Here is a 25,808-nt window from a genome sequence, read left to right on the forward strand (position 1 = left end):
CCAGCAGAGTCCGATCAAGGATAGTCTGAGTTTCGTCGAAGAACTAGATAGTAGTTCAGGACCGCTCTCTAGTTGTGATAGGATGGTTCAGTTGCCTGATAACAGCTGGGAAGAAACTGTCCCTGAATATGGAGGTCTGCGTTTTCACACTTCTGTACCTTTTGGGAGAGGGGAGAAGAGAGAGAGTGGCCAGGGTGAGACTGGCCCCTGATTTTGCTGAGTCTGGAGGTGTGCGTTTTCATTCATTCATTCATTCATTCATTCATTCACGGCCATTCCTATCAGAGATTTAACCGTGTCGGAAAGCACATCGATTTCATTTACAATGGAGGACTTCTTTCAACGCCATTTCATATGAGATTTTAATCACAGCAATGATCTTCAGATGCATTAAAATTGCAACGAGCAACGTTCAGCTGAAACGTGTATCTGCGGAGAGATAAACCATAACTTCTGGAGGACAATAAAACATAATATTAAACAGCAATTAGGTGGAGAGCACGGCCTTCAAGAAATGAAGGTGTTCCCTGCAAATTAAACATACTTCCTTTAACCATACGCATACTGCCCATAACCAAGTAACTATACACAAAAGAAGCAATGGTTGCAAATAGACTCAATTAGAAACACAAAGTTAGAGACATGTAACGATACTTACAAAAGTAGTATGAATTTTAGCGCACATGTTTGATTGATTCACTCATTAGCAAAGAGGAATAACAGTACCGCATCCTTTCAATTTAGGTGTTCCAAAAGTCATTCTCAGGAAAATAAACAGCAAAATATGTTCAAAGCACACATTAAAGACCGTTTAAGGGTCTTCAACATAATTGGGTTTGTTCAAATTCTCAAATATAAATAATTCTTCCCCAAGGAAGGTCCACAATTCACAATGGTGGAGTGAGATGATCTGGGTGGAAGATCGCCGATGGATCTTCTGTTGACCGATTCTTTGCTGACGTCGCGGGAACGGAGAGAGCTACGCAGCTTTCGAGAGGCGGGACGCTGGCTGCTGAAGAGTTCCCTTCGTAAAGTGATTGTTGCGTATTGTCGCTCAGTGCAAATGGGAAGAGAAGGAGACGAGGTGGACCGTGGCAGCTCTGTCCAATTCCCTGGAGTCATGCTCAGTCATTATCGTAGATGCATTCTGCAATGGCAAAAAAGGAAATAATACCTTGGGATGATAGATCTAGATACTGGAAAGAGCGGAGGGTCAAGGCAAGAATGAGTGACCACTTTGCAGAACACCTCCATAAAACACCTCGGTGTCTTCAATCCACCCAGAAGTGACATAACAAACCATCTCTTTTCCCTGCCAGGAAGATTGCAACCTGTGGCATTCAATATTGAAACAAGGACACAGAGTGCTGGAGTGACTCAGCGGGTCAGGCAGCATCTCTGGAGAACATGGATAGGTGACGTTTCACAGAGTGCTGGAGTAACTCAGCGGGTCAGGCAGCATCTGTGGAGAACATGGATAGGTGACGTTTCACAGAGTGCTGGAGTAACTCAGCGGGTCAGGCAGCATCTTTGGAGGACATGGATAGGTGACGTTTCACAGAGTGCTGGAGTAACTCAGCGGGTCAGGCAGCATCTGTGGAGAACATGGATAGGTGACTTTTCACAGAGTGCTGGAGTAACTCAGCGGGTCAGGCAGCATCTCTGGAGAACATGGATAGGTGACGTTTCACAGAGTGCTGGAATAACTCAGCAGGTCAGGCAGCATCTGTGGAGAACATGGATAGGTGACGTTTCAGGTTGGGACCCATCTTCAGACTTCTGATGCCCAATCAGCGCCAGAGACCCACATTCGATCCTGAGCCTGGTTGCCTACTGTGTCCGTTTGTACGTTCACCCAGTGACTGTGTGGGTCTCCTGTAGATCCCCCACATCCCAAAGACGTGCGGGTTTGTAGGTTAATTTTTTTCTGTAAAATGGCCCTTCGTGTGTAGGGAGTCGATGAGAAAGTGGGATAGCATAGATCTGGTGTGAATGAATGATCAATGGTCGGCGTGGACTCGAAGGGCCGAAGGGCCTGTTTCCATGCTGTATCTTTCAATTCAATCAATCAATCTATTCCTATTTCTAGAAAATTCATCAATGTGAAGTATTAGAAAGGTCTCGACCCAAAACGTCACCTATTCCTTTTCTCCAGAGATGCTGCCTGACCCGCTGAGTTACTCCAGCTTGTTGTGTCTAACCTGAAATGTTAAAGGGGCTGTCCCACTTGGGCGACCTAATCCGCGAGTTCTGGCGAGTTTGCCCTCGACTCATAGTCGCAGCATGGTCGACACGAGGTCGTAGGAGGTCTTCGTAACTCTCCTTCAGGCTTGAGAGTGGACTCCGTGTACTCGAGGCCTCAGCTGGGTCGGGGCATATTTTTCAACATGCTGATAAATGCCCCCGAATAAAAAAAGGTCACCATGGAAAAAATTGATACTTTTTTTACTCGTAGGTTTAGTCGTAGTAGGTCGTAGCAGGTCGGCATGTTAGTCGTAGGTAATCGAGGGTAGTCGAAGGAAGTCTACTGATGTCAGGCTAGCTGATCTAAAATCCCTGTTTTCTCTCTCCCGCCTTTCTTAAAAAGTGGATTTTACCTGGACTTTCAGAAAGTATTTGATAAGGTCCCACATGGAGATTAGTGGGCAAAATTAGGGCACATGGTATTGGGGGTAGAGTGCTGACATGGATAGAAAATTGGTTGGCCGACAGGAAACAAAGAGTAGGGATTAACAGGTCCCTTTCAGAATGGCAGGCAGTGACTAGTGGGGTACCGCAAGGCTCGGTGCTGGGACCGCAGCTAATTAAAATATACATAAATGATTTGGATGAAGAGATTCAAAGTAACATTAGTAAATTTGCAGATGACACAAAGCTGGGTGGCGGTGTGAACTGTGAGGAGGATGCTATGAGAATGCAGGGTGACTTGGACAGGTTGGGAGAGTGGGCAGGTGCATGGCAGATGAAGTTTAATGTGGATAAATGTGAGGTTATCCACTTTGGTATCAAAAACAGGAAGGCAGATTACAATCTAAATGGCGTCAAGTTGGGAAAAGGGGAAGTATAACGGGATCTGGGGGTCCTTGTTCATCAGTCTATGAAAGTAAGCGTGCAGGTACAGCAGACAGTGAAGAAAGCGAGTGGCATGTTGGCCTTTACAACAAGAGGAGTCGAATATAGGAGCAAAGAGGTCCTTCTACAGTTGTACAGGGCCCTAGTGAGACCACACCTGGAGTATTGTGTGCAGTTTTGGTCCCCTAATTTGAAGAAGGACATTCTCGCTATTGAGGGAGTGCAGCGTAGGTTTATAAGGTTAATTTGCTGGATGGCGGGACTCTCATATGCTGAGAGAATGGAGCGGCTGGACTTGTACACACTGGAGTTTAGAAGGATGAGAGGGGATCTTATTGAAACATATAAGATTGTTAAGGGTTTGGATACGCTAGAGGCAGGAAACATGTTCCCGATGTTGGGGGAGTCCAGAACCAGGGGCCACAGTTTAAGAATAAGGGGAAAGCCATTTAGAACGGAGACGAGAAAATACTTTTTCTCACAGAGAGTGGTGAGTCTGTGGAATTCTCTGCCTCAGAGGGCGGTGGAGGCCAGTTCTCTGGATGCTTTCAAGAGAGAGTTAGATAGGGCTCTTAAAAATAGCGGAGTCAGGGGATATGGGGAGAAGGCAGGAATGGGGTATTGATTGGGGATGATCAGCCATGATCACATTGAATGGCGATGCTGGCTCGAAGGGCCGAATGGCCTACTCCTGCACCTATTGTCTATTGTCTACTCTGGGCCAGAAACTCTGTGCGTCTACCCAATCCATTCCTCTCATGGTTTGCCTACGTATGATAATTAAACACTCCCGTGATTATCTTGTAGAAACAAGTAACTTACACAAAGGGATACAAAGTGCTGGAGTAACTCAGCGGGTCAGGCAGCATCTCTGGAGAACATGGATAGATGACGTTTCACAGAGTGCTGGAGTAACTCAACAGGTCAGGCAGCATCTCTGGAGAACATGGATAGGTGACGTTTTGGGCCAGGACCCTTCTTCAGACTCAAGTGTATGCATGTTCTTTCTTAAAAAGTGGGATAACATTAGCTACCCTCCAATCCACAGGAACTGATCCTGAGTCTATAGAACATTGGAAAATTATCACCAATGCATCCATGATTTTTAGAGCCACTTCCTTAAGTACCCTGGGATGCAGACCATCAGGCCCTGGGGATTTATCAGCCTTCAGTCCCATCAGTCTATCCAACACCATTTCCTGCCTAATGTGGATTTCCTTCAGTTCCTCCGTCACCCCAGACCCTCGGGCCACTACTATATCAGGAAGATTGTTTGTGTCCTCTTTAGTGAAGACGGATCCAAAGTACCTGTTCAACTCATCTGCCATTTCCTGTAGGTGAATCGAGGACCAGAGGACATAGGTTTAAGGTGAAGGGGAGAAAGATTTAATAGGAATCTGATGGGTAACTTTTTCACACAAAGGTGGTGGGTGCATGGAACGAGAGTGTATGGAGGAGGTAGTAGAGGCAGGGACTATCCCAATGTTCAGGAAACAGTTACCCAGGTACATGGATAGGACAGGTTTGGAGGCATATGGACCAAGTGCAGGGAGGTGTGATAGTGTAGTTCGGACATGTTGGCCGGTGTGGGCAAGTTGGGCCTGTTTCCACACTGTATCACTCTATAACCGAACAATGAAGTCCATACTTGAAGCAGCACTGGAGGTTTGCAAACAGCGTACTATCCCATACTCTTCACAATGCACAACCTCTAAACATACCTGTATCAATATCATCATAGATCTCGCCATCCCCTTCCACATTTCTGGAAATAAATAAATAAAAGTGTTTTATTATTATATATTCTGGTCAAATTATAAAGCATTTTATTTTGTGACATAGCTGCTGAGTTTGCCATGTTTCAACTTATGTTTCAACATAAACCTGAAGGCTTCCCACATACTGTATTGAAGAACTAGAGAACACATCGGATGTGATTCCTGTGGTTTCCTGATCTTACACCGAGGATCCAAATAAAAATTATTTCCTTCAGTTCTAAATTAATATTCTCCTTCGAGTCGTGAAGTCACACACCACGGAAACAGGCCCTTCGGCCCAACTCGTCTGTGCTGACCCAGATGCCCCCATCTACGCTCGTCCCAATTGACCCGCGTTTGGCCCATAACCCTCTAAACCTTTCCTCTCCATCTACCTGCCCATGTGTCTTTTAATTGCTATTGTTGTACCTGTCTCAACTACCTCCTCTGGCCGCATGCTCCATACACCCAGCAACTGCTGTGTGAAAAAGTTGCCCCTCAGGTTTCCCAATAAATCTTTCCCCCCCCTCACCTTAAACCTACAGTATGTCCTCTGCTTTTGATTCCTGGGTAAAAGACTGTGCTTTCACCTTATCTATTGCCCTCATGGTTTTAAACACCTCTATAAGATCTTCCCTCAGCCTCCCGCACTCCAAGGAATAAAGATCAAGTCTGCTCAACCTCTCCCTGTAGCTCAGGCCTTTAAGTCCTGGCAACATCTTCGGAAATTTTCTCTGCACTCTTTCCAGCTTAACAGCATCTTTCCTACAGCAAGAGTGACCGAAACTGAACACTATACTCCAAGTGTTTGAGAAAGAAGCTGGAAAAATCAAAGTTTGACAAAAATTCTGGAGAAACTCAGAGGGGGAGGCAGCATCTATGGAGAGAAGGAAATAGGCGATGTTTCGTGTCGAGGACCCTTCTTCAGATTGAAGATGGGTCTCAATGCGAAATGTTGCCTATTCCTTCTCTCCATAGATGCTGCCTCACTACACTCCAAGTGTGGCCTCACCAACATCGTGTACAACTGGAACATAATGCCCAAATTTCTATACTCAATAGCCTGTCTGATGTACCGAGAGCCTTCTTGACCACCCTATCTACCTGTGACGCCAGTTTCAATGAATTCTGTAGCTGCACTTCTAGATCCCTCTGCTCTGCAACACTGCCCGGGGTCCTGCCCTAGTTTGACTTCCTAAAATGCAACTCCTCACATTTAAACTCATTTGCCGCTCCTCAGCCCACTTGCCCAGCTGATCAAGATCCCGCTGCAAGCCCTCCCTCTATGTATCTGCCTTGGAATTTGCCTCCCCTACAAGATTGCATAATGTAGAAACAAAGAACTGCAGATGCTGGTTCATACACAAAAGGACACAATCTGTCCTGGGCCTCCTCCACTGTCAGAGCGAGGCCCAGCGCAAATTGGAGGAACAGCACCTCATATTTTGCTTGGGTAGTTTACATCCCAGCAATATGAACATCGACTTCTCTAACTTCAAGTTACCCTTGCTTTCCCTCTCTCTCCATCCCTCCCCCATCCAAGTTGTTGTACTAGTTTCATTGTTCACCTAGTGAGTTTCATTATGTGTAAAACTCATTAACATTCTCTGACCAGTCTGACTGCCCTCCTGATTAAATTTTATCTTTCTATGCTTCGGTGTCACCTTCCCCTAGCTAACAGTGATCTATTCTACATTTTCCTTCAACTTCGTCCCCTTTGATGTCTCGTTTTCCTTACCTTACCCTTCGATATCTTTCTGTCTCCCTCTCCCCTGACTCTGTCTGAAGAAGGGTCTCGACCCGAAAGGTCACCCGTGCCTTCTCTCCAGAGATGCTGCCTGACCTGCTGAGTTACTCCATCACTTTGTGTCTATATCTTCAGTGTAAACCATCATCTGCAGTTCCTTCCTACACAATTACTTTAGAGTCTATTGATATAGACTCCTGCCAACAACAATATGCTATAATATTGCGAATAACTCCAAGCAATGCCAACTCAAATACCAACATTTGAGTTTAGAGATTGAGATTTAAACATTGAACGAAAGTCAACGCGAAGCTTTTGGGCTGTTGTTAAAGAAGAGATAAGCTGGTTTACTACAGTGGACACACAAGGCAAAGCTTTATCACCTGATCACCCATCTCAGTCTGACGTGCCTATGTCTCTGATACCTCAAGACAAGAGTGTTTTATTGTCATGTGTCCCAGATAGAACAATGACATTCTTGCTTGCTGCAGCACAACACAATATGTAAACACAGTACTCTGCAAACAATATGATAAACGAGAGAGAGAAAAAAAGGTCTGTGTGTATACAAACACATAGCTACAAATGCACACACATATATTTTTATATATATACATACACACATACTCAAAAAAAACCTCCAAAAAAACAAACAATAATAGTGCAATAATAATAACTCTATTGTAGTTTAGAACTTATTGTGTTTAATAGCCTGATGGCTGTAGGGAAGAAGCTGTTCCTGAACCTGGACATTACAGTTCTCAGGCTCCCGATGGCAGGGGTGAGATGAGCGTGTGGCCAGGGTTGTGTGGGTCTCTGATGATGCTGGCTGCCTTTTTGAGGCAGCGACTGCGATAGATCCCTTCGATGGTGGGGAGGTCAGAGCGGGTGATGGCCTGGGCAGTGTTTACAACTTGTTGCAGTCTTCTCCGCTCCTGGACGCTCACCACAAAGCGTGACTCATTACTTCACCGTTAGAATGTGTTGGTTCAAGCAAGCCGTTTACCAACACTGTCACACGGCAGTGGGTGAACAATAAAGCAGCAGCCATTCGAATTGTTGAAGGCACAAGATGTTGGAGTAACTCAAAGGCTGAGGTAGCATCTCCCAACTTTTATGCTGACTGATGATGGACAATGTGCCAAAAGCCTTCTTGACCACCTTATCTACCTGTACAAACACGTTCAGGAAACTATGTACCTTTGTACTCCTAGATCTCCTGAAGAAGGGTCTCGACCCGAAACGTCACCTATTCCTCCACTCCATAGATGCTGCCTCACCCGCTGAGTTTCTCCAGCATTTTGTCAACCTTTGTACTCCTAGAACCCTCTGCTCTATAATACTCCCCAGACCCCTACCCTTCACTGTGAAGGCCCTGCCCTGGTATGACTTCTCAAAATGCCACATCTCTCAATTTAGTTTAGAGAAACAGGCCCTTCGGCCCACCAAGCCCACACCGAGCAGCGATCCCCGCACATTAACGCTACCCTACACACATTGGGGACAATATTTTTTTACATTTACACCAAGCCAATTAGCCTACAAACCTGTGTGTCTTTGCAGTACGGGAAGAAATCGAAGATCTCGGAGAAACCCCACACAGGTCACGGGGAGAATGCACAAACCCCTTGCAGACAAGCAGTCCCGTAGTTAGGATCAAACCTGGGTCACTGGCGCTTGTAAGACAATAGCTCTACCGCTACACCACCGTGCCGTCCTAAACGCCTGAATTAAACTCCATTTGCCATTCCTCAGCCCACTTTCCCAACTGATCAAGATCCCATTGGAATTCTTGATAACCATCTTCACAGTACATTTGCCCTGGTTTAAATTCACGAAATGCAATACCTAAAGGGTCTGTCCCACTTGGGCGTCATTTGCGCGTCACGCAGATGGCGCGCAAAGATTTTGTACATCCCAAGACGTACGAGATTGATCCCTGGGATGGCGGGACTGTCATATGAGGAAAGATTGAAAAGACTAGGCTTGTATTCACTGGAGTTTAGAAGGATGAGGGGGATCTTATAGAAACATATAAAATTATAAAAGGACTGGACAAGCTAGATGCAGGAAGAATGTCCCCAATGTTGGGCGAGTCCAGAACCAGGGGCCACAGTCTTAGAATAAAGGGGAGGTCATTTAAGACTGAGGTGAGAAAAAACTTATTCACCCAGAGGGTTGTGAATTTGTGGAATTCCCTGCCACAGAGGGCAGTGGAGGCCAAATCATTGGATGGATTTAAGAGAGAGTTAGATAGCGCTCTGGGGGCTAGTGGAATCAAGGGATATGGGGAGAAGGCAGGCACGGGTTATTGATTGGGGACGATCAGCCATGATCACAATGAATGGCGGTGCTGGCTCGAAGGGCCGAATGGCCTCTAAAATCCTAATGTTTCTAAAATCCTGGGGCGCCGCGCACGTCCGCGCGTCACCATGCATCATGCGCGCGTAATGCACACCATGCGGGCATCACGTGCGCGTCACGACACCTGTGTCGTGCGTTGAGACGCGTAAATGATGTCGCGTAAATGACGCGCAAAGGACAACCAAGTGGGACAGGCCCTTGACACTTGCCCGAATTTCCCCCTTCAAAAACTGCAGTTATTTCCCGCTCTCGCATTAAAGAGCTGTTACATTTTATTTTAGCTGCATGGAATTGGCTTTCTATCGCTTTGACCTCAAGGAAAGACGCCCTCCATAAAATACTAAAGGTTCAGAAAACTTCAATTGGAAAAGACGGGCAAGAAATCACTGCGTTATTTTATTAAAAAATATACTCACTCTGTGGCTACGTGGACTTTTTGAACGTATCCAACTGTTTTTCAAAAAAGAAGGGAAAGAGTTAAATTTGCAACAAACTTTAGACAAACCAGCATACACTCCACTGCAATATGAAACGCTAAAAATACTAAATAGACCCATCATATTTCATATCAGGGCAATTTTAATCCGTTCTGTTTGAAGAACAGATTAGTAAATTATCCAAGAGAGGAATTCTTTGATTCCTTTCCTCTATCTTTTACTTTAGCTAGACACAAGGAACTGCAGATGCTGGTTTACGGGGGGAAAAGACTGAAGTGCTGGAGTAACAAGACATGTATGGATTTTGGGGAGAAGGTAAAACTAGGCCATGTGGAGCAGGGGGGACTACAAGGTCGGAGGCCGTGGAGGGCCGACAGCCAGAAGTGATTATGGAATTTGGACATAGGAACAGAGTTCCCCTTATCCTCACCTTTCACCCCATCAGCCGTCGCATACAACACATAATCCTCCGACATTTTCACACCTCCAATGGGATCCCATGGCTAGTCACATCTTCCCATCTCCATCCCTTTCCGCGGAGACGGTCCCCTACACAAATCCCTGGTTAACTCATCCCTTCTCACCCAAACCACCCCCTCCTCAGGTACCTTCCCCTGTAATCTCCTCTGCCTGTACGTGATCCATAGTCCTCCATTCGCTACATATCCGTGTCCCTGTCTACAAACCTCTTTGAACACCACTATTGTAAGTGCCTCCAGCACCACCACCCCTGGAAGTGCATTCCAGGCACCCTCCACCCTCCACCCTCGGTGTTAAACAATTACCCCGCACATCTCCTTTAAACTTTTCCCCCTCTCACCTTAAAGCTCTGTTCCCTAATCTTTGATATTTCCACCCTGGGGAAAAAAGATTGTGCCCAGATTCAGGGACAGGTTCTTCCCAGCTGTTATCAGGCAACTGAACCATCCTCTTACCAACTAGACAGCGGTCCTGTACCTCCCATCCACCTCATTAGAGACGTTCGAACTATCTTTAATGAGACTTTATCGGACTTCAATGTTATATCTTTGCACTAAATGTTGTTTCCTTTATCCTTTATATTTACACAGTGGACAGGTTGATTGTATTCATGTATTGTCTTTTTCTTGACTGGATAGCAGGCAAACAGAAGCTTTTCACTGTACCTATACACATGACAATAATAAACTAAACTAAACTAAAAGGAAATTCAATAATAAAATATGTCTCATCCGAAACTGGTAAAATGCAATATGCTGGAGTAACTCAGCGGGTCAAGCAGCATCTGCAGAGAACATGGATAGGTGACGTTTCACGGAGTGCTGGAGTAACTCAGCGGGTCAGGCAGCATCTCTGGAGAACATGGATAGGTGACGTTTCAGGTCGGGGCCCTTCTTCAGACTGATTGCAGGGGGTGCAGTAAAAAAAACTGGAAGAGAGAAGAGGGTCAGACAGCATCTGTGGAGATGGAATGAACAGACAATGTTCCACCTTGGGAGATTGTGGGAGAAATGGGTGCACATTAGGGTGGTGGGAGGTGGGGGGGTGGGGGCAGGAAAGAGAAACTGGAGTATTCAATGTTCAAATCTATGTTCAGAGGGTCAGGCAGCATAGAACGTCTCTCCCTCTGCATCCCTCCCCCAACCTAGTTCTGCGACCAGTCTGGCTGTCCTGATTACATTGTGGATAGGTGACGTTTCAGGTCATGAACCTCTTCAAACTCGAATAAATGACCCGAAATATCACCTATCCATGTTCTCCAGAGATGCTGCCTGACACCCTGAGTTACTCCAGCATTTTGTCTTTCACTTAAGATTCCAGCCTCTGCATGTCCTCATGCCTCTCATCAGATATTATTTATTAAAACAAATGAAATAAACTTACATTTTCCATCTACGTTGCGGCAGAGCAGTTTAACTTCATCGGTGTGCTGGACAATGTCTAAAACTTCACCCGCTTTTAGCGGTAGATCGCGGTTGCCCCATTTCTTGTTGGTTAAATTCTGAGCGACTTGGACAGTTCCTAGAATCCTGATTTCCCCATCAAACTGTTGGAGGCGAGGGAAATAAAAAATGACACTCTGCTTCACATTTCCAGACACTTAACAAAAAACGAGAATGAGATGCCGTCAACCTTGCCAAGACTCGAGGGTGTGAGCTAGAAGGGAGAGGTTGAGCAGGCTGGGACTTTATTCCTTGGAGCGCAGGAAGATGAGGGGTGATCTTATAGAGGAGTACAAAATCGTAAATCGGGTAGACGCAAGCAGTCTCTTGCCCGGAGTAGGGGACTCGAAAACTAGGTGAGGGGGGGAAAGATTTAATAGGAACCCGAGGGGTAACTTATTTTACAAAAAGGGTGGTGGGCGTATGGAACGAGCTGCTGGAGGAGGTAGTTGAGGCTGGTATTATCGCAACATTTAAGAAACATTTAGATTGGCACATGGATAGGAAAGGTTTAGAGGGATATGGGCCAAACGCAGGCCAGTAGGACTTGTGTAGATGGGACATGTTAGTCGATGTGGGCAGGTTGGGCTGAAGGGCCTGTTTCCACACTGTATCAGTCTATGACAATAAATAATATATGGCAGAGGAGGCAATGTCATTTGGGTATTTTTAAAGTGGAGATAGATGCAGTAGGTTTCTTGATTAGTAAAGCCATCAAATATTATGGGGAAAAGGATGGGGTTGAGAGGGAAAAATAGACCAGCCATGATTATATGGTGGAGCACACTCGGTGGGCCAAATGGCCTAATTCTGCTCCAATGTTTAATTTAGAGATACAGCATGGAAACAGGCCCTTCGGCCCACCTAGTCCGTACTGACCAGCGATCACCCGTACATTAGTTCTATCCCACACACTCGGGACAATTTACATAAGCCAATTAATTTACAAATCTGCACGTCTTTGGGATGTGAGAGGAAACTGGAGCACCCGGAGAAAACCCATGTGGTCACGCTGAGAACTTGCAAACGGCGTACAGACAGCACCCGTAGTCAGGATAGAACCCGGGTCTCTGGCGCAGTGAGGTGGCAGCTCTGCTACTGCGCCACCTTGCCACCTTTTTTTTGTTTTATCCACAGGATAATAATGTCTGATTATTTCTTATGATTATATAAAATTATAAAAGGACTGGTCAAGCTAGATGCAGGAAAAATGTTCCCAATGTTGGGCGAGTCCAGGACCAGGGGCCACAGTCTTAGAATAAAGGAGAGGCCATTTAAGACTGAGATGAGAAAAAAACGTTTTCACCCAGAGAGTTGTGAATTTGTGGAATTCCCTGCCACAGAAGGCAGTGGAGGCCAAGTCACTGGATGGATTTAAGAGAGAGTTAGATAGAGCTCTCGGGGCTGGTGGAATCAAGGGATATGGGGAGAAGGCCCATTGGGGATGATCAGCCATGATCACAATGAATGGCGGTGCTGGCTCGAAGGGCCGAATGGCCTCCTCCTGCACCTATTTTCTATGTTTCTATGTTATGAACAGAGGGTATTATTTTTTACCAGTCTCGACTCGGCGGCGCGACTCACCCGTTGCAGCGGCCCCTACAGCCTGTCTGTCTTTTTTTTATTTTTTGTCTAGTTAAATGTAGTGTTGGTGTTTTTTAATATTGGTTTTAAATGTGTATATGTGGGGGCGGGGGGGGGGGGGGGGGGGGGGGTGGGGGGCGGGGGAAACTGTTTAAAATCTCTTCCCTGTCCGGTGGACTGTCGGGACATCGGGAGCTCGCGGGTCCGGGGGAGAGAGAGACCGCTTCCCGGAGCTCCCGCAACGCGACTTCTCCAGCCCATGTCGCGGGGTTGGAACGACCTGGAGCGGGGTCGTACATCGCCCAGCACGACTTCATGGCCGTGGGACATTCCAGCGCCCGCCGGGGGCTCCAACTTTGTGACATTTGGACCGGGAGCGGGGCCGTAAATCGCCCGGCACGGCCTAAAATGGCCGTGGGACTTATCATCGCCCGCCTGGGGCTTGGACATCGGGAGAGACATGGAGAACAGGGGAGAGAAAATACTTTGCCTTCCATCACAGTAGGTTCACTGTGATGGATGTTTGTGTGAACTAAATTGTGTGTATGTCTAGGAATTGTCTTTGTTTGTATGGCTGTGGAAACGGAATTTCGTTTGAGCCTCACTGAGGCTCAAATGACAATAAATTGTATTGTATTGTATTTTAGCAGAAAGTTTAATGAGCAATTCCATAGAATCGTAAAGAGTTTTGAAGACAGAACACTTACTTTAAATTTTTTCCTGAAGTCTTTTTCCTCTTTCTCTAACTTTTTGATTCTTTTTGGATCCATATCGTCTTTCTTGCCTTTATTTGGTCCAGTTCTCAAACTGTTCAATAGGAAAAAAGAACACGGCTTTAGGAGATTTGACCTTTAACTAAAATCAAAATCAAGGCAGGAGCCTTTCCCGTTGTATTCTCCTCACACACCTCAGTAACACTCGCACCGACTCCCACACTAGGCCTGATCCCGTACAACATTCACCGAGACGACACTAGACACTGAAGATAGATACAAAGTGCTGGAGCAACTCAACGTATCAGGCAGCGTCTCTGGAGACAACGAATGGGTGACATTTTGGGTCGAGACCTTTCTTCAGACTGAACATAGAGGGAGGGAACTGGAGGTAAGAAAAGGCCTGAACAAAGGAGGGCTGGCAACAGATGACCAAGGAAGGGTGGAGCCCACAATGGCCCATTGTTGGCTGGGGAAGAGAATATAGGGAAGGGATACAGGGATGCAAACTTTTCTCCAGAGATGCTGCCTGACCCGCTGAGTTACTCCAGCACTTTGTGTCTTTTTTTTTGTGAACCAGGTTCTGCAGTTCCTTATTTCTGCATTTCACTGCTCCACTATGAAATCTCCCAATGTGTGCCTCCTTGGAAGAGGTTCTCCTCCTCTTTCCGAAGGCAGTTCCGTGAGCCCCTCTCTCACTGCTCCCCCTCTGGGATTCCTGGCAGTGTGAAGAAGGTTCCCAACCAAAAACGTCACCTATCTTCAGAGATGCTGCCTGTCCCGCTGAGTTACTCCAGCACTTTGTGTGTATCCTTGGTGTAAACCAGCATCTGCAGTTCCTTCTTACACACTGTGTGTTACACCCCAACTGAAAGGCGAACAGCTGAGTGCTACAATAACATCGCAAAACATTGCAGATACTCAACCAGTCAGGCAGCCTCAACTTTTGAGGTCAGTCACACTTCATTGCGACGGGCAGAGTGAGTACACAGACCTGTTCAGTGCCAAGTATACTCAGGCCATGGCCAACAGTGGAAAGAATACTTGGCAGTGAACAGGTTAATTGCAGAAAAGGAGAATACCCTTAAGGGCCGGTCCCACTTGGGCGTCATTTGCGCATCACGCAGGTGGCGCGCGAGGATTTTGAGAATTCCAAAATCCTGGGGCGCCGCGCGCTATCGCCTGTCACTGCCTACGCCACCACGTCTCACCACGCGTCATGACGCGTAAATGATGTCGCGTATATGACGTGCAAATGACACCCAAGTGAGACAGGCCCTTTAGAGTCAAAGAGTCAAATATCACACAAAGTCCCACACCTAGAGTCATACAGCACAGAAACAGGACCTTCAACCCAATTGGTCCAAGACATACAAGACTCCATCTACACTACTCACCTGCCCGCGATGACCCATTCTTATCCATGTACCTGTCCAAATGTCTACTTTCCCTGCCTCAACTACCTCTTCTGACAGCTCGTTCCATACATCCACCACCCACTGAGTGAAAACGTTACCCCTCAAGTTTTCTTTAAATCTCTCCCCTCTCACCAATATAACACCTGATAACAGAGGGGAAGAAGCTGTTCCTGAGTCTGGTGGTGCGCGCTTTCAAGCTTCTGTACCTTCAGCCGGACGGGAGCGGGGAGAAGAAGGAATGACCAGGGTGGGACAGGGATACGTCTTTGATCATGTTGGCTGCTTTCCCGAGGCAGCGTGGTGTAGATGGAGTCGATGGTGGGGAGTGTGGTCTGTGTGATGGACTGGGCTACATCTACAACTCTGTGCGATTTCTTGCAGTCTTGGGCAGAGATGCTCCAAAAGCTCAGCAAAAAGACTATACATGATTACCATCGGGCCTTCAACAGTGTATAGATAAATGATAAAGGGCATAAAGTTTAGTGCAAGATAAAGTCCAATGAGGTAGATGGGAGGCCATAACTGCTCTCTAGTTGGTGATAGGATGGTTCAGTTGCCTGATAAAAGCTGGGAAGAACTGTCCCTGATTCTGGAGGTGTGCGTTTTCACACTTCTGTACCTCTTGCCTGATGGGAGAGGGGAGAAGAGGGAGTGACCGGGATGAGACTGGTCCTTGATTATGCTGCTGGCCTTGCCGAGGCAGCGTGAGGTGTAGATGGAGTCAATGGAAGGGAGGTTGGTCTGTTCAGTTCAGTTGAGTTGAGTTTTGATTATTGTTACTTGTACCGAGGTACAGCAAAAAGCTTTTGTTGTGTGCTAACCAGTTGGAGGAAAGTCAATACATGATTACAATTGAGCCATCCACAATGTACAAATAAACGATAAAGGGAATAACGTTTAGTGCAAGATAAATTCCAGTGAGGTGCGATTGAAGATGGTGCGGTAGGTCCTGAGAGGTGGACAATCGACAGGTCTGGGAGGAGATCATAAGGAGAAAAGTTAAAGTAAGAAATGCTGCTGTTGGTGTAGAGGTTTAAAAGTGTGGAGCGAATGTAATGAGTGATTGCAGATCCACATCTGGAACCAGCACACGTAGAGTCACCAGGCTTGGGCCTAGTGTTGCCAACATTCCCACTCCCAAATAAGGGACAAAAGGTCAAAATACGGGACAAATTCCGAACGGCAATTCGTTGACCGACTCGGCCGTGGCTGGGTGAATGATGAGTTGTCCCGGGTGCTGGGAGGCCAGCTGAGGAGTTTTGGCCCGGCACCCTATCCAACTCATGAACCGATGATCGGCCATGAGAAGGAGGGGTAGTGGTGGTGTTTGTGGTAAGCGAAGGTCGGACAGCTGGCCGGGCTGCCGACCGACGGGGCCACGGGCGAGGCGCTGCTGCTGCTGCACTCCATGGGCTGCACTACATCGGGACGGGTGAGGCGGGGCCGGACGCGGCGCTCCGACCCGACAGTCCCCTCGACCCGAGTAGTAGCAGTCAAATACGGGACAAGGGCGGTCCCATATGGGACATAGCAATTTAGCCCAAAATACGGGACAGTTGGCAACCCTATTTGGGCGCCATCTTGGAATATCTGCATACTCCTCAGGAAGTAAAGCATTTGGTGTGACTTCTTGGCCGTTGCTTAAATGTTGTTGGTCCACGACAGATCGTTATATTGGAAAAGATCAAAAAACTCAAACCATCAGAACCAGCCTGAGAAATTACACTTTGATTTGTCAGTTTAGTTTAGTTTATAGTTTAGTGATATAGCGTGGAAACAGGCCCTTCGGCCCACCGAGCCCCCACCGACCAGCGACCCCACGCACATTAACACCATCCTACACCCACTAGGGACAATTTTTACATTTTCCAAGCCAATTAACCTACAAACATGTACACCTTTGGAATGTGGGAGGAAACTGAAGATCTCGGAGAAAACCCACGCAGGTCACGTGGAGAACGTACAAACTCCGTACAGATAGCACCCGTAGTCAGGATCGGACCCGGGTCTCTGGCGCTGTGAGGCAGTAACTCTACCGCTGTGTCACCATGCAGATTTAGGGATAAATCAGTGATCTTCCACCTGGGCAGATCAATGGTTGCCCTAGACAGCAGCTTACTAGCATGGGCTGACTGAGTGTAGAGTCATGTTAGAATCAAATGCCGAGCTGTGTTCTGCTATTCTGCTTAAAGAAATAAAGAAGTGATCCAGGAATCTGCAAAGCCAAGATCCTTTTCCATTCATTCTCATGCCATAAAAAACAAATCACATCTCTTCTCATTCATCTCCATTTTATATACAGTAAGCTCTTTTCCAATGTAGAGAGCATACCAACTGCTTGCGTCAAGGTCTGGTTCGGCTACTTAAACGCCCAGGAACGAAGGAGATTACAGAATGTGGTGGACACTGCCCTGGTTCATCACGGGTACTCACCTCCCCACCATCGAAGGGATCTACAGGAGGTGCTGCCTCAAAAAGGCAGCCAGCATCATCAGTGACCCACACCACCCTGGCCACACTCTCATCTCACTAAACCATCGGGAAAAAGGTACAGGGGTCTAAGAATTGTGATAGAGCATGGAACAGTACAAGGACAGGCCCTTCGGCCCACAATGTCTGTGCTGAACATGATGTCAGGACCGACTCTTATCTGTCTGCACGTACAGTGATCCATGTTCCTCCATACCCTGCATATCCATGTGTCTATCCAAAAGCCTCCTAATTGTCACTATTATATCTAGCTGCTTGCCAGCAAATGTGAACCGTACACTGCGGACGGCTTGATTGTAATCATGTATAGCCTTGTCTTTGACTGTATAGCACACAACAAAAAGCTTTTCACTCTACCTCGGTGAATTAAAGCAAACTAAACTCATAAATACAACACCGGTCAGGAGGCATCTCTGGAGAACATGGATAAGTGACGTTTCACAGAGTGCTGGAGTAACTCAGCGGGTCAGGCAGCATCTGTGGAGAACATGGATAGGTGAGTTCCGGGTCGAGACCGTTCTTCAGACTCACTGTCGGACTCCAGTTTTTACTGTACCTCGGTAAACGTGACGATAATGAAACTAAACCTAGACCATCACAAACAGGCCGAATGGTCACCTGTGCTGCCTCCTTAGTTTGGTGGGTGGCAGAAGCTGCCAGAGGCTGTGACCTACAGGTCTATCACTCTATGGATGCGGGATTAGTAGACTATTTCTGTACAAAATGCTAATCGGGGATGTGCTTGGGTATGACTGTACTAGACTGGACTCATCCAGTGAGCAGCGCTGAACTACTATAGAGTCATAGACTCATAGAGTGATACAACGTGGAAACAGGCCCTTCGGCCCAACTTGCCCACACCAGCCAACATGTCCCAACTACACCAGTCCCACCTGCCAGCATTTAGTCCATATCGCTCTAAACTTGTCCTATCCATGTACCCGTCCAACTGTTTCTTAAATGTTGGGATAGTCCCAGCCTCAACTACCTCCTCTGGCAGCTTGTTCCATGCATGCACCACCCTTTGTTGAAAAAGTTACCCCGCCGATTCCTATTAAATCTTTTCCTCTTCATCTTGAACCTATGTCCTCTGGTCCTCAATTCCCCTACTCTGGGCAAGAGATTTTGTGCATCTACCCGATCTATTCCTCTCATGATCTTATACACCTTCATAAGATCACCCCTCATCCTCCTGCGCTCCAACGAATAGAGACCCAGCCTACTCAACCTCTCCCTACAGCTCACACCCTCTAGTCCTGGCAACATCCTCGTAAATCTTCTCTGAACCCTTTCAAGCTTGACAATATCTTTCCTAAACATGGTGCCCAGAACTGAACAAAATACTCTAAGAGCGGTCTCACCCTCTACCCCATTGATGATTCTCGGACCATCCTTGATCGGATTTTGCTGGCTTTACCTTGCACTAAACGTTATTCTCTCATCATGTATCTGTACACTGTAAATGGATCGATTGTAACCATGTTTAAAAGGAACTGCAGATGCTGGAAAATTCAAAGATAGATAAAAATTCTGGAGAAACTCAGTGGGTGAGGCAGCATCTATGTGTTGTCTTTCCGCTGGCTGGATAGCACGCAGCAAAAGCTTTTCATTGTACCTCGGTACACGTGACAATAAACTAGACTGGACTGAAGTGGGATTTCACTGTGCGCCTACACTTGGCAGATGTGACCAGGCATGGATATCGCTATCAAAATATGGAGGGGACTAGGGGACAGGGGGGGAAACCATTTTTAGGCGGCTGCACAAACACATACGCGAGGCTACGGAGGCTCAATCCAGTGCTAAATGTAGCTCAACTCTGCCTGTCTCGCCGGGTTAACCTACAGCCCTGCCTGGACTGACGGGACACCAGCGCTGCTTCTCCGCGCTGGCTGTAAACCTGGGCCATATTTCCCGCAAGTCCAGGCAGGGCTGTAGGTTAACCCGGCGGGACAGGAACAGTTGAGCTTGGTTTAGCGCTGTTTCTCTACGCTGGCTGGGGGCACAGTTCCTGTCTAACCCCGACGTCTCTGGCCATTGCCTGCTGACTGACGTCTCTCTCGCCCAGTCGGCGCCCTAGATCAGTAGTCCTGCCCCCACTTTCGCGCGGAAAGCGGAGATTTCATCGGGTTTTTAAATCCGGATTACAAAAAAGGGGGGAGAGGGGGACAGGGGACGTGTCCCCCCCTGGCCCCACCAGGATTTCCGCCCCTGGATGTGATATTGAAAGCACCGTTGAAACATTGAGGCAGCTTTGGGAGCTGATTATCGCCGGGGCAGGTTGGACTGTACCTGAATTCGGGAGGCGGTGGTGGGAAATCTTCTGCGCTGACATCGTCGTAGACGTCTTCACCCCCTGGGGGAGAGAACAAGAGGCAGGCGTCAGCAAAACAACTGCAGCTGAGAATGAAAGAAACTTCACCACAGCAAAAGCCCCAGTCCCCAGCCACACACAAAAAGCTTTTCTTTGTACCTCAGTACACGTGACAATAAACCAAACTGAGGTACAGTCTGACAAACACGTGGCTTTAAGCATGTGGCAGCCGGTTGACTTTGCAAAAGACCAGTGTACTTGATGCTAAAGTCTTCTTCAATTTTATTGACTTCTCCAATTTCAGGTAGTCCCTGCTTTCTCCCTCTTTCCCCTCCCCAGCTCTCCCACAGCCCACTGTCTCCACCTCTTCCTTTTTTCTTCCCGCCCCCCTCCCCCCCACCACCCCCACATCAGTCTGAAGAAGGGTCTCGACCCGAAACGTCACCTATTCCTTTGCTCCATAGATGCTGCCTCACCCGCTGAATTTCACCAGCAGTTTTGTCTACCTTTAAACCTAAAGTCTACTCTTTTTCAGGCAAGTTAATACTTTGTTTTTTTTTTACATTTCTGGAACACAGAACACAGCACAATAAACCTACAAATGTGCATTTCTTTTGGGATGTGGGAGGAAACTAGAGAAAACCCACAGGGAGAACGTGCAAACTCCGTACAGGCAGCACCCATAGTCAGGATCAAAACTGTACCCATTGCGCCACCTTGCCGCCCATAAATGTATCTGGCGGGTCTGCTCTGACGTAGATGTGATTGTACCTGCTTCCTCCACCTCCGACAGAGCATTGAAGGCATCAGCCACTCTCTGTGTGAATCCTTCCCTCATGACTTACTAATGTTTTAATTGTGGCTGTCAGTCGGGGAGGATTATTTCGTCAAATCTTCTTTTACTTTTTAGCATTTTAAACACGTTCATTTTAAGATTAAAATTTAATATAATATAAGACGAATAAAAAACATATTAATAAATATGTTCTCCTGACCTATTCGACAAAATTTGGATTCATTCAAAAGGCCGCACTTAATGGCCTAGTAGGTCGCATGCGGCCTTAAGGCCGCAGGTTCCCCATCCCTGAACTGAACCATCCTAAAACAACTGGAGAGCGGACCTGTGCTACCATCCACCTCATTGGAGACCCTCGGACTATCATTGATCGGACTTTTCCTTGAACTAAATGTTACTCCCTTTATCCTGTACCTGTACACTGTGGACGGCTGGATTGTAATCATGTATAGTCTTTCCGCTGTCTGGATAGCACGCAACAAAAAGCTTTTCACTGTACCTCGGTACACGTGACAATAAACTAAACTATGGACACAGTTGAAACACTGTGGGAAAAGGTTAAGTCAGGAGACAACGAGGCAGTTTTTATTTTTGAGAGAGAATTAGCACTTTAAATTCCTGGGCCTTCGTATATCGGACAATCTGTCCAGGGCCCATCACAGGGATGTTCAGTTTAGTTTGGAGAGATACAGCGTGGAAACAGGCCCTTCGGCCCATCGAGTCCGCGCCGACCAGCGATCCCTGCACACTAACACTATCCTGCACACTAGGGATTATTTTACATTTACACCAAGCCAATTAACCTACAAACCTGTACGTCCTCGGAGTGTGGGAGGAAACCGGAGATCTTGGAAAAAACCCACGCAGGTCACGGGGAGTACGTACAAACTCCGTACTGACAGCAGCCGTATTCAGGATCAAACCCGGTCCTCTGGTGCTGTGAGGCAGCAATTCTACCCCTGGGCCACCCTAAGTGTGGTCTACTACCTTACGGGCCTGTCCCACTGGGACGACCTAATCCACGAGTTTAGAAGACCCTAGACGAGTTGAAAAAAATGTCATGTCCGTGTTGACTCACCGAAGTAAAAGATCTCCTACGACTATGTCTACGACCTTCTACGACTATGTCTACGACCTCCTACAACTATGTCTGCGACCTCCTACAACTATGTCTAAGACCTCCTGCAACTATGTATACGACCTCCTACGACTATGTCTACGACCTCCTACGACCCCCCTCGACCTCAGTCTTCCACACCTAACATCAACTACGACTAGCTATGAGTGGAAAATGATCACATGATAAAATGATGTAATGTTTGCATTTTTTTCTCAGGCCAGTTACCGACCTACGACTACCTACGAGTAAAAAGTGTGGATTTTTTCCATGCCGACCTTTTTTTTACTCGTGGACATTTTTTAAATCAGGCTGGAAAAAAACGCCGCGACCTACTTGAGGCCACGAGTACGCGGAGACCACTCACGAGCACGAGGAAGAGTTACGAAGACCTCCTACGACCTTGTGGCGACTATGCTGCGAGTACGAGTCAAGGGCAAACTAGGCAGAGGTCGCCAATTTGAAAGTGGGACAGGGGCTTTACACTTATATTTAGTAAGACTGTGCAGTGTGTGTGGTGGGATTTTTCACTGAACTGTAGGCAAGACAAGAATATAGCAGGATCTGGGTGCGCGTGTCAATAAAAGAGTTTTGAACCGAGTGGGCGTGATAGTGAAGTCAGTATGGAAATCTCAAGATCATCAGAATCACAGCACAAAAATCACACACAAAACAAATAAAACACAACCGCAGCACTTTGGAAATCCCCTTACCTGCAAGCTCTGACGATGGAGGGATGGACCTTCAGAGATAAAAAAGAGAGAAATTTACTCCACAGCAAGGAGAGACCTGAATCCTCAGGGAGTGATTGAGAGGTAAAAGTAATAGACTGACAATGTTAGAGGCCGATGAGGTAAAGACAAGAATCAACATGTTAGTGGAACAGACATGGAAGCCTCATACAAACCCAGTCAGATGTGGTCTTCGCAAAGTCACTCAGAGATTCAAAAAAAAAGTAGACACAGAGTGCTGGAGTAACTCAGCGGGTCAGGCAGCATCTCTGGAGAACATGGATAGGTGACGTTTTACAGAGTGCTGGAGTAACTCAACGGGTCAGGCAGTATCTCTGGAGAACATGGATAGGTGACGTTTCACAGAGTGCTGGAGTAACTCAGCGGGTCAGGCAGCATCTCTGGAGAACATGGATAGGTGACGTTTCAGGTCGGGACCCTTCTTCACTCAGAGGGTGGTGGATATATTGAACGAGGTGGTACCTCCAGAGGAGGTAGTTGAGGCAGGGACTATAACAACAGGACAGGTTTAGAGGGATATGGGCCTAACGTGGGCATGCTGTACCAGGTGTAGATGGGACATGTTGGTTGGCGTGGGCAACTTGGGCTGAAGGGCCTGTTTCTGTGCTGTACGATATTATGACTGATTATGGTTAGAGGGGAAAGAGGTGGAGGCAGCTCGAAAACCTGGCGAGTGATAGGTGAGTACGGGTTTGTATTTTTTCTGATTTGTAAAAGGTCTAAGGTCAGAGATGAAATGACAAAATGTGTGAGACATAGCTTTAAGGATAGAAGACCCTTCTTCCTGACCCGACCCGACCCCTATCCATGTTCTCCAGAGATTCTGCCTGACTCACTAAGTTCCTCCAGCACTCTGTGAAACATCGCCTATCCATGTTCTCCAGAGATGCTGCCTGACCCGCTGAGTTACTCCAGCACTCTGTGTATTTTTTTTGTACTCCAGCATCTGCAGTTCCTTGTGTCTACAACAACCCTGGTAGTCTTCACTCATTGGAAAAGATTTTGATTGGGTTAGAGACATTGGCACATGGAGTCAGTACTGCTGCTAATCAAGTTAGCATGAACACACTCCGACGTATTAGTACCAGATGGGGGTTATTAGTAGGCTGGTGGTCCGGCCATTGTGCGTATCTTACGGCAGACAGCGCTCGCTGCTCTTGCCCAGAGGGTCACCGTTCTCCTTCTCTCTCGCCTTTCCCTCCTTGGCGTCCGTCTCCGCCTTCTTCCTCTTCAGCCAGGACCAGGAGTTCTGCTTTGATGCGTCCTGTGCAGCAGGGCTTCAAAGTAGGTACGCTGTTATTACCCGCACGTTACAACTCCTGGTGCCACTCTGCCAGCCCAGAACCACTCGTTCCAAACCACTCGCTCCCGTGGAACCCAGGATCGGCCCCAAAATACTGGAGTAACTCGGCGGGACAGGCGGCATCTCTACAGTATCCGCTACCACTCCAGCTGTAAGAATTTCATTGTCCTGTCTGGGACACGTGACAATTTAAAACTCTCTTGATTCTTGACTCTTGACCTTCCCCTCAGTCACCAATGATCTATTCTACATTTTCCCTGATTTAGTTTAGTTTGGAGATACAGCTGCGGAAACAGGCCCTTCGGCCCACCGGGTCCGCGCCGACCAGCGGTCCCCGCACATTAACACTATCCTACACATACATTTACCAAGCCAATTAACCTACAAACCTGCACGTCTTTGGAGTGTGGGAGGAAACCGAAGATCTCGGAGAAAACCCACACAGGTCACGGGGCGAATGTACAAACTCCCCACAGACAGTACCCGCAGTCGGGACCGAACCCGGGTCTCCGGCGCTGCATTCGCTGCGAGGCAGCAACTCTACCGCTGCGCCAACGTGATCTTCGTCTCCTATGATCTCTCGTTTTCACACCTTACCCTTCCATATGTCGCTTTTCCCTCTCTCAGGCTGAACAAGGGTCTCGACCTAAAACATTACCCACCCCCTCTGTATATCGCTGAGACCAAGCGCAGGCTCGGCGATCGTTTAGCTGAAATCATCCGCTCAGTCCGCCTAAACCTACCTGATCTCCAAGTTGCCAAACACTTTTAACTCCCCCCTCCCATTCCCACACTGACCTTTCTGTCCTGGGCCTCCTCCATTGTCAGAGTGAGGCCCAGCGCAAATTGGAGGAACAGCACCTCATACATTTCGCTTGGGCAGCTTACACCCCAGCGGTATGAACATTGACTTCTCTAACTTCAAGCAACCCTTGCTTTCCCTCTCTCTCCATCCCTCCCCCTTCCCAGTTCTCCCACCAGTCTGACTGTCCTCCTGGTTAAGTTTTGCTTTCTATGCTTCGTTGTCGCCTTCCCCCAGCTAACAATGATCTATTCTACATTTTCCTTAATTTCTGCCCCCTTTGAGCTCCCATTTTCACACCTTACCCTTCCATATCTATCATTTCCCTTTCCCCTGACTCTCAGTCTAAAGAAGGGTCTCGACTCGTGTGAACATCTCTGGAGAACATGGATAGGTGACGTTTCACAGAGTGCTGGAGTAACTCAGTGGGTTAGGCAGCATCTCTGGAGAACATGGATAGGTGACGTTTCAAGTCGAGACGGGTTGAGGAAGGGTCTTAACCCAAAATGCCTGAGATTATCTGTTGACGGCGCTGATTTCTCCTGGTCTCTTCTTCCTTCCAGCTCCCCCACCCACAATCAGTCAGAGTACAGCGAATGGGGGGGGTCATTAAATCAACCCCCCGGCCTCTCACTGCACTCCAGTGTGTATCTAGTGCCTCTGACCAAGACCATGGCTTAGGCCCCACCACCACCCATCCCATCACAGGCCACTCACTTCAAATCTTCAGGAATCTCGTCGACATCATCATAGATCTCTTCACCGCTGGAAAAGAGCCCTGTGGAGGGGGGAGGAATAGGAAGAGAGAGACACCAGAGAGTCAGGCCCTCGCTACCCAGCGCCAGCCGCGAGCGAGCCTTCCTCAATGAATCGGCCTGAAGGAGTATCCCGACCCAGAGCGTCGCCTGTCCATTCCCCTCCACGGACGCTACCTGACTCGCTCAGTTCCCCCACCAACAGTGGCGCAGCGCCAGAGACCCGGGTTCGATCCTGACCTCGGGTGCTGCCTGTCTGTGGGCGTGGAGTTTGCACGTTCTCCCTGTGACCGCGTGGGTTTCCTCCGGGTGCTCCGGTTTCCTCCCACATCCCGAAGACGTGCGGGTTTGTAGGTTAATTGGTCCTCTGTAAATTGCCCCTAGTGTGTAGGGAGTGGATGAGAAAGTGGGATAACATAGAACTAGTGTGAACGGGTGATCGATGGTCGGCGTGGACTCGGTGAG

General features: G+C 47.6%; 1 protein-coding gene across 5 annotated transcripts in view; it reads right to left on the bottom strand.

The window, feature by feature from the left end:
• Positions 1-344: 344 nt before the first annotated feature.
• fyb1 (FYN binding protein 1) overlaps positions 345-25,808 on the bottom strand; it is a 106,045-nt gene continuing 80,581 nt past the window's right edge. For 4 of the 5 annotated variants that reach the window (XM_033018495.1, XM_033018494.1, XM_033018497.1 and 1 more), the window contains 9 exons: positions 25,306-25,366; positions 23,620-23,760; positions 22,445-22,473; positions 19,797-19,860; positions 13,591-13,690; positions 11,241-11,403; positions 9,357-9,390; positions 4,794-4,837; positions 345-1,147 (listed from right to left, as the gene is read on the bottom strand). In XM_033018495.1, coding sequence (XP_032874386.1) covers positions 1,125-1,147; positions 4,794-4,837; positions 9,357-9,390; positions 11,241-11,403; positions 13,591-13,690; positions 19,797-19,860; positions 22,445-22,473; positions 23,620-23,760; positions 25,306-25,366 — 659 coding nt within the window. In that variant the 3' untranslated portion in view covers positions 345-1,124. The remainder of the gene's footprint in view (positions 1,148-4,793; positions 4,838-9,356; positions 9,391-11,240; positions 11,404-13,590; positions 13,691-19,796; positions 19,861-22,444; positions 22,474-23,619; positions 23,761-25,305; positions 25,367-25,808) is intronic. The other variant, XM_033018498.1, reaches the window with a different exon arrangement.

This window comes from Amblyraja radiata, chromosome 3 (genome assembly GCF_010909765.2).
Source record: "Amblyraja radiata isolate CabotCenter1 chromosome 3, sAmbRad1.1.pri, whole genome shotgun sequence".
In the NCBI taxonomy this organism is placed as follows: domain Eukaryota; kingdom Metazoa; phylum Chordata; class Chondrichthyes; order Rajiformes; family Rajidae; genus Amblyraja; species Amblyraja radiata.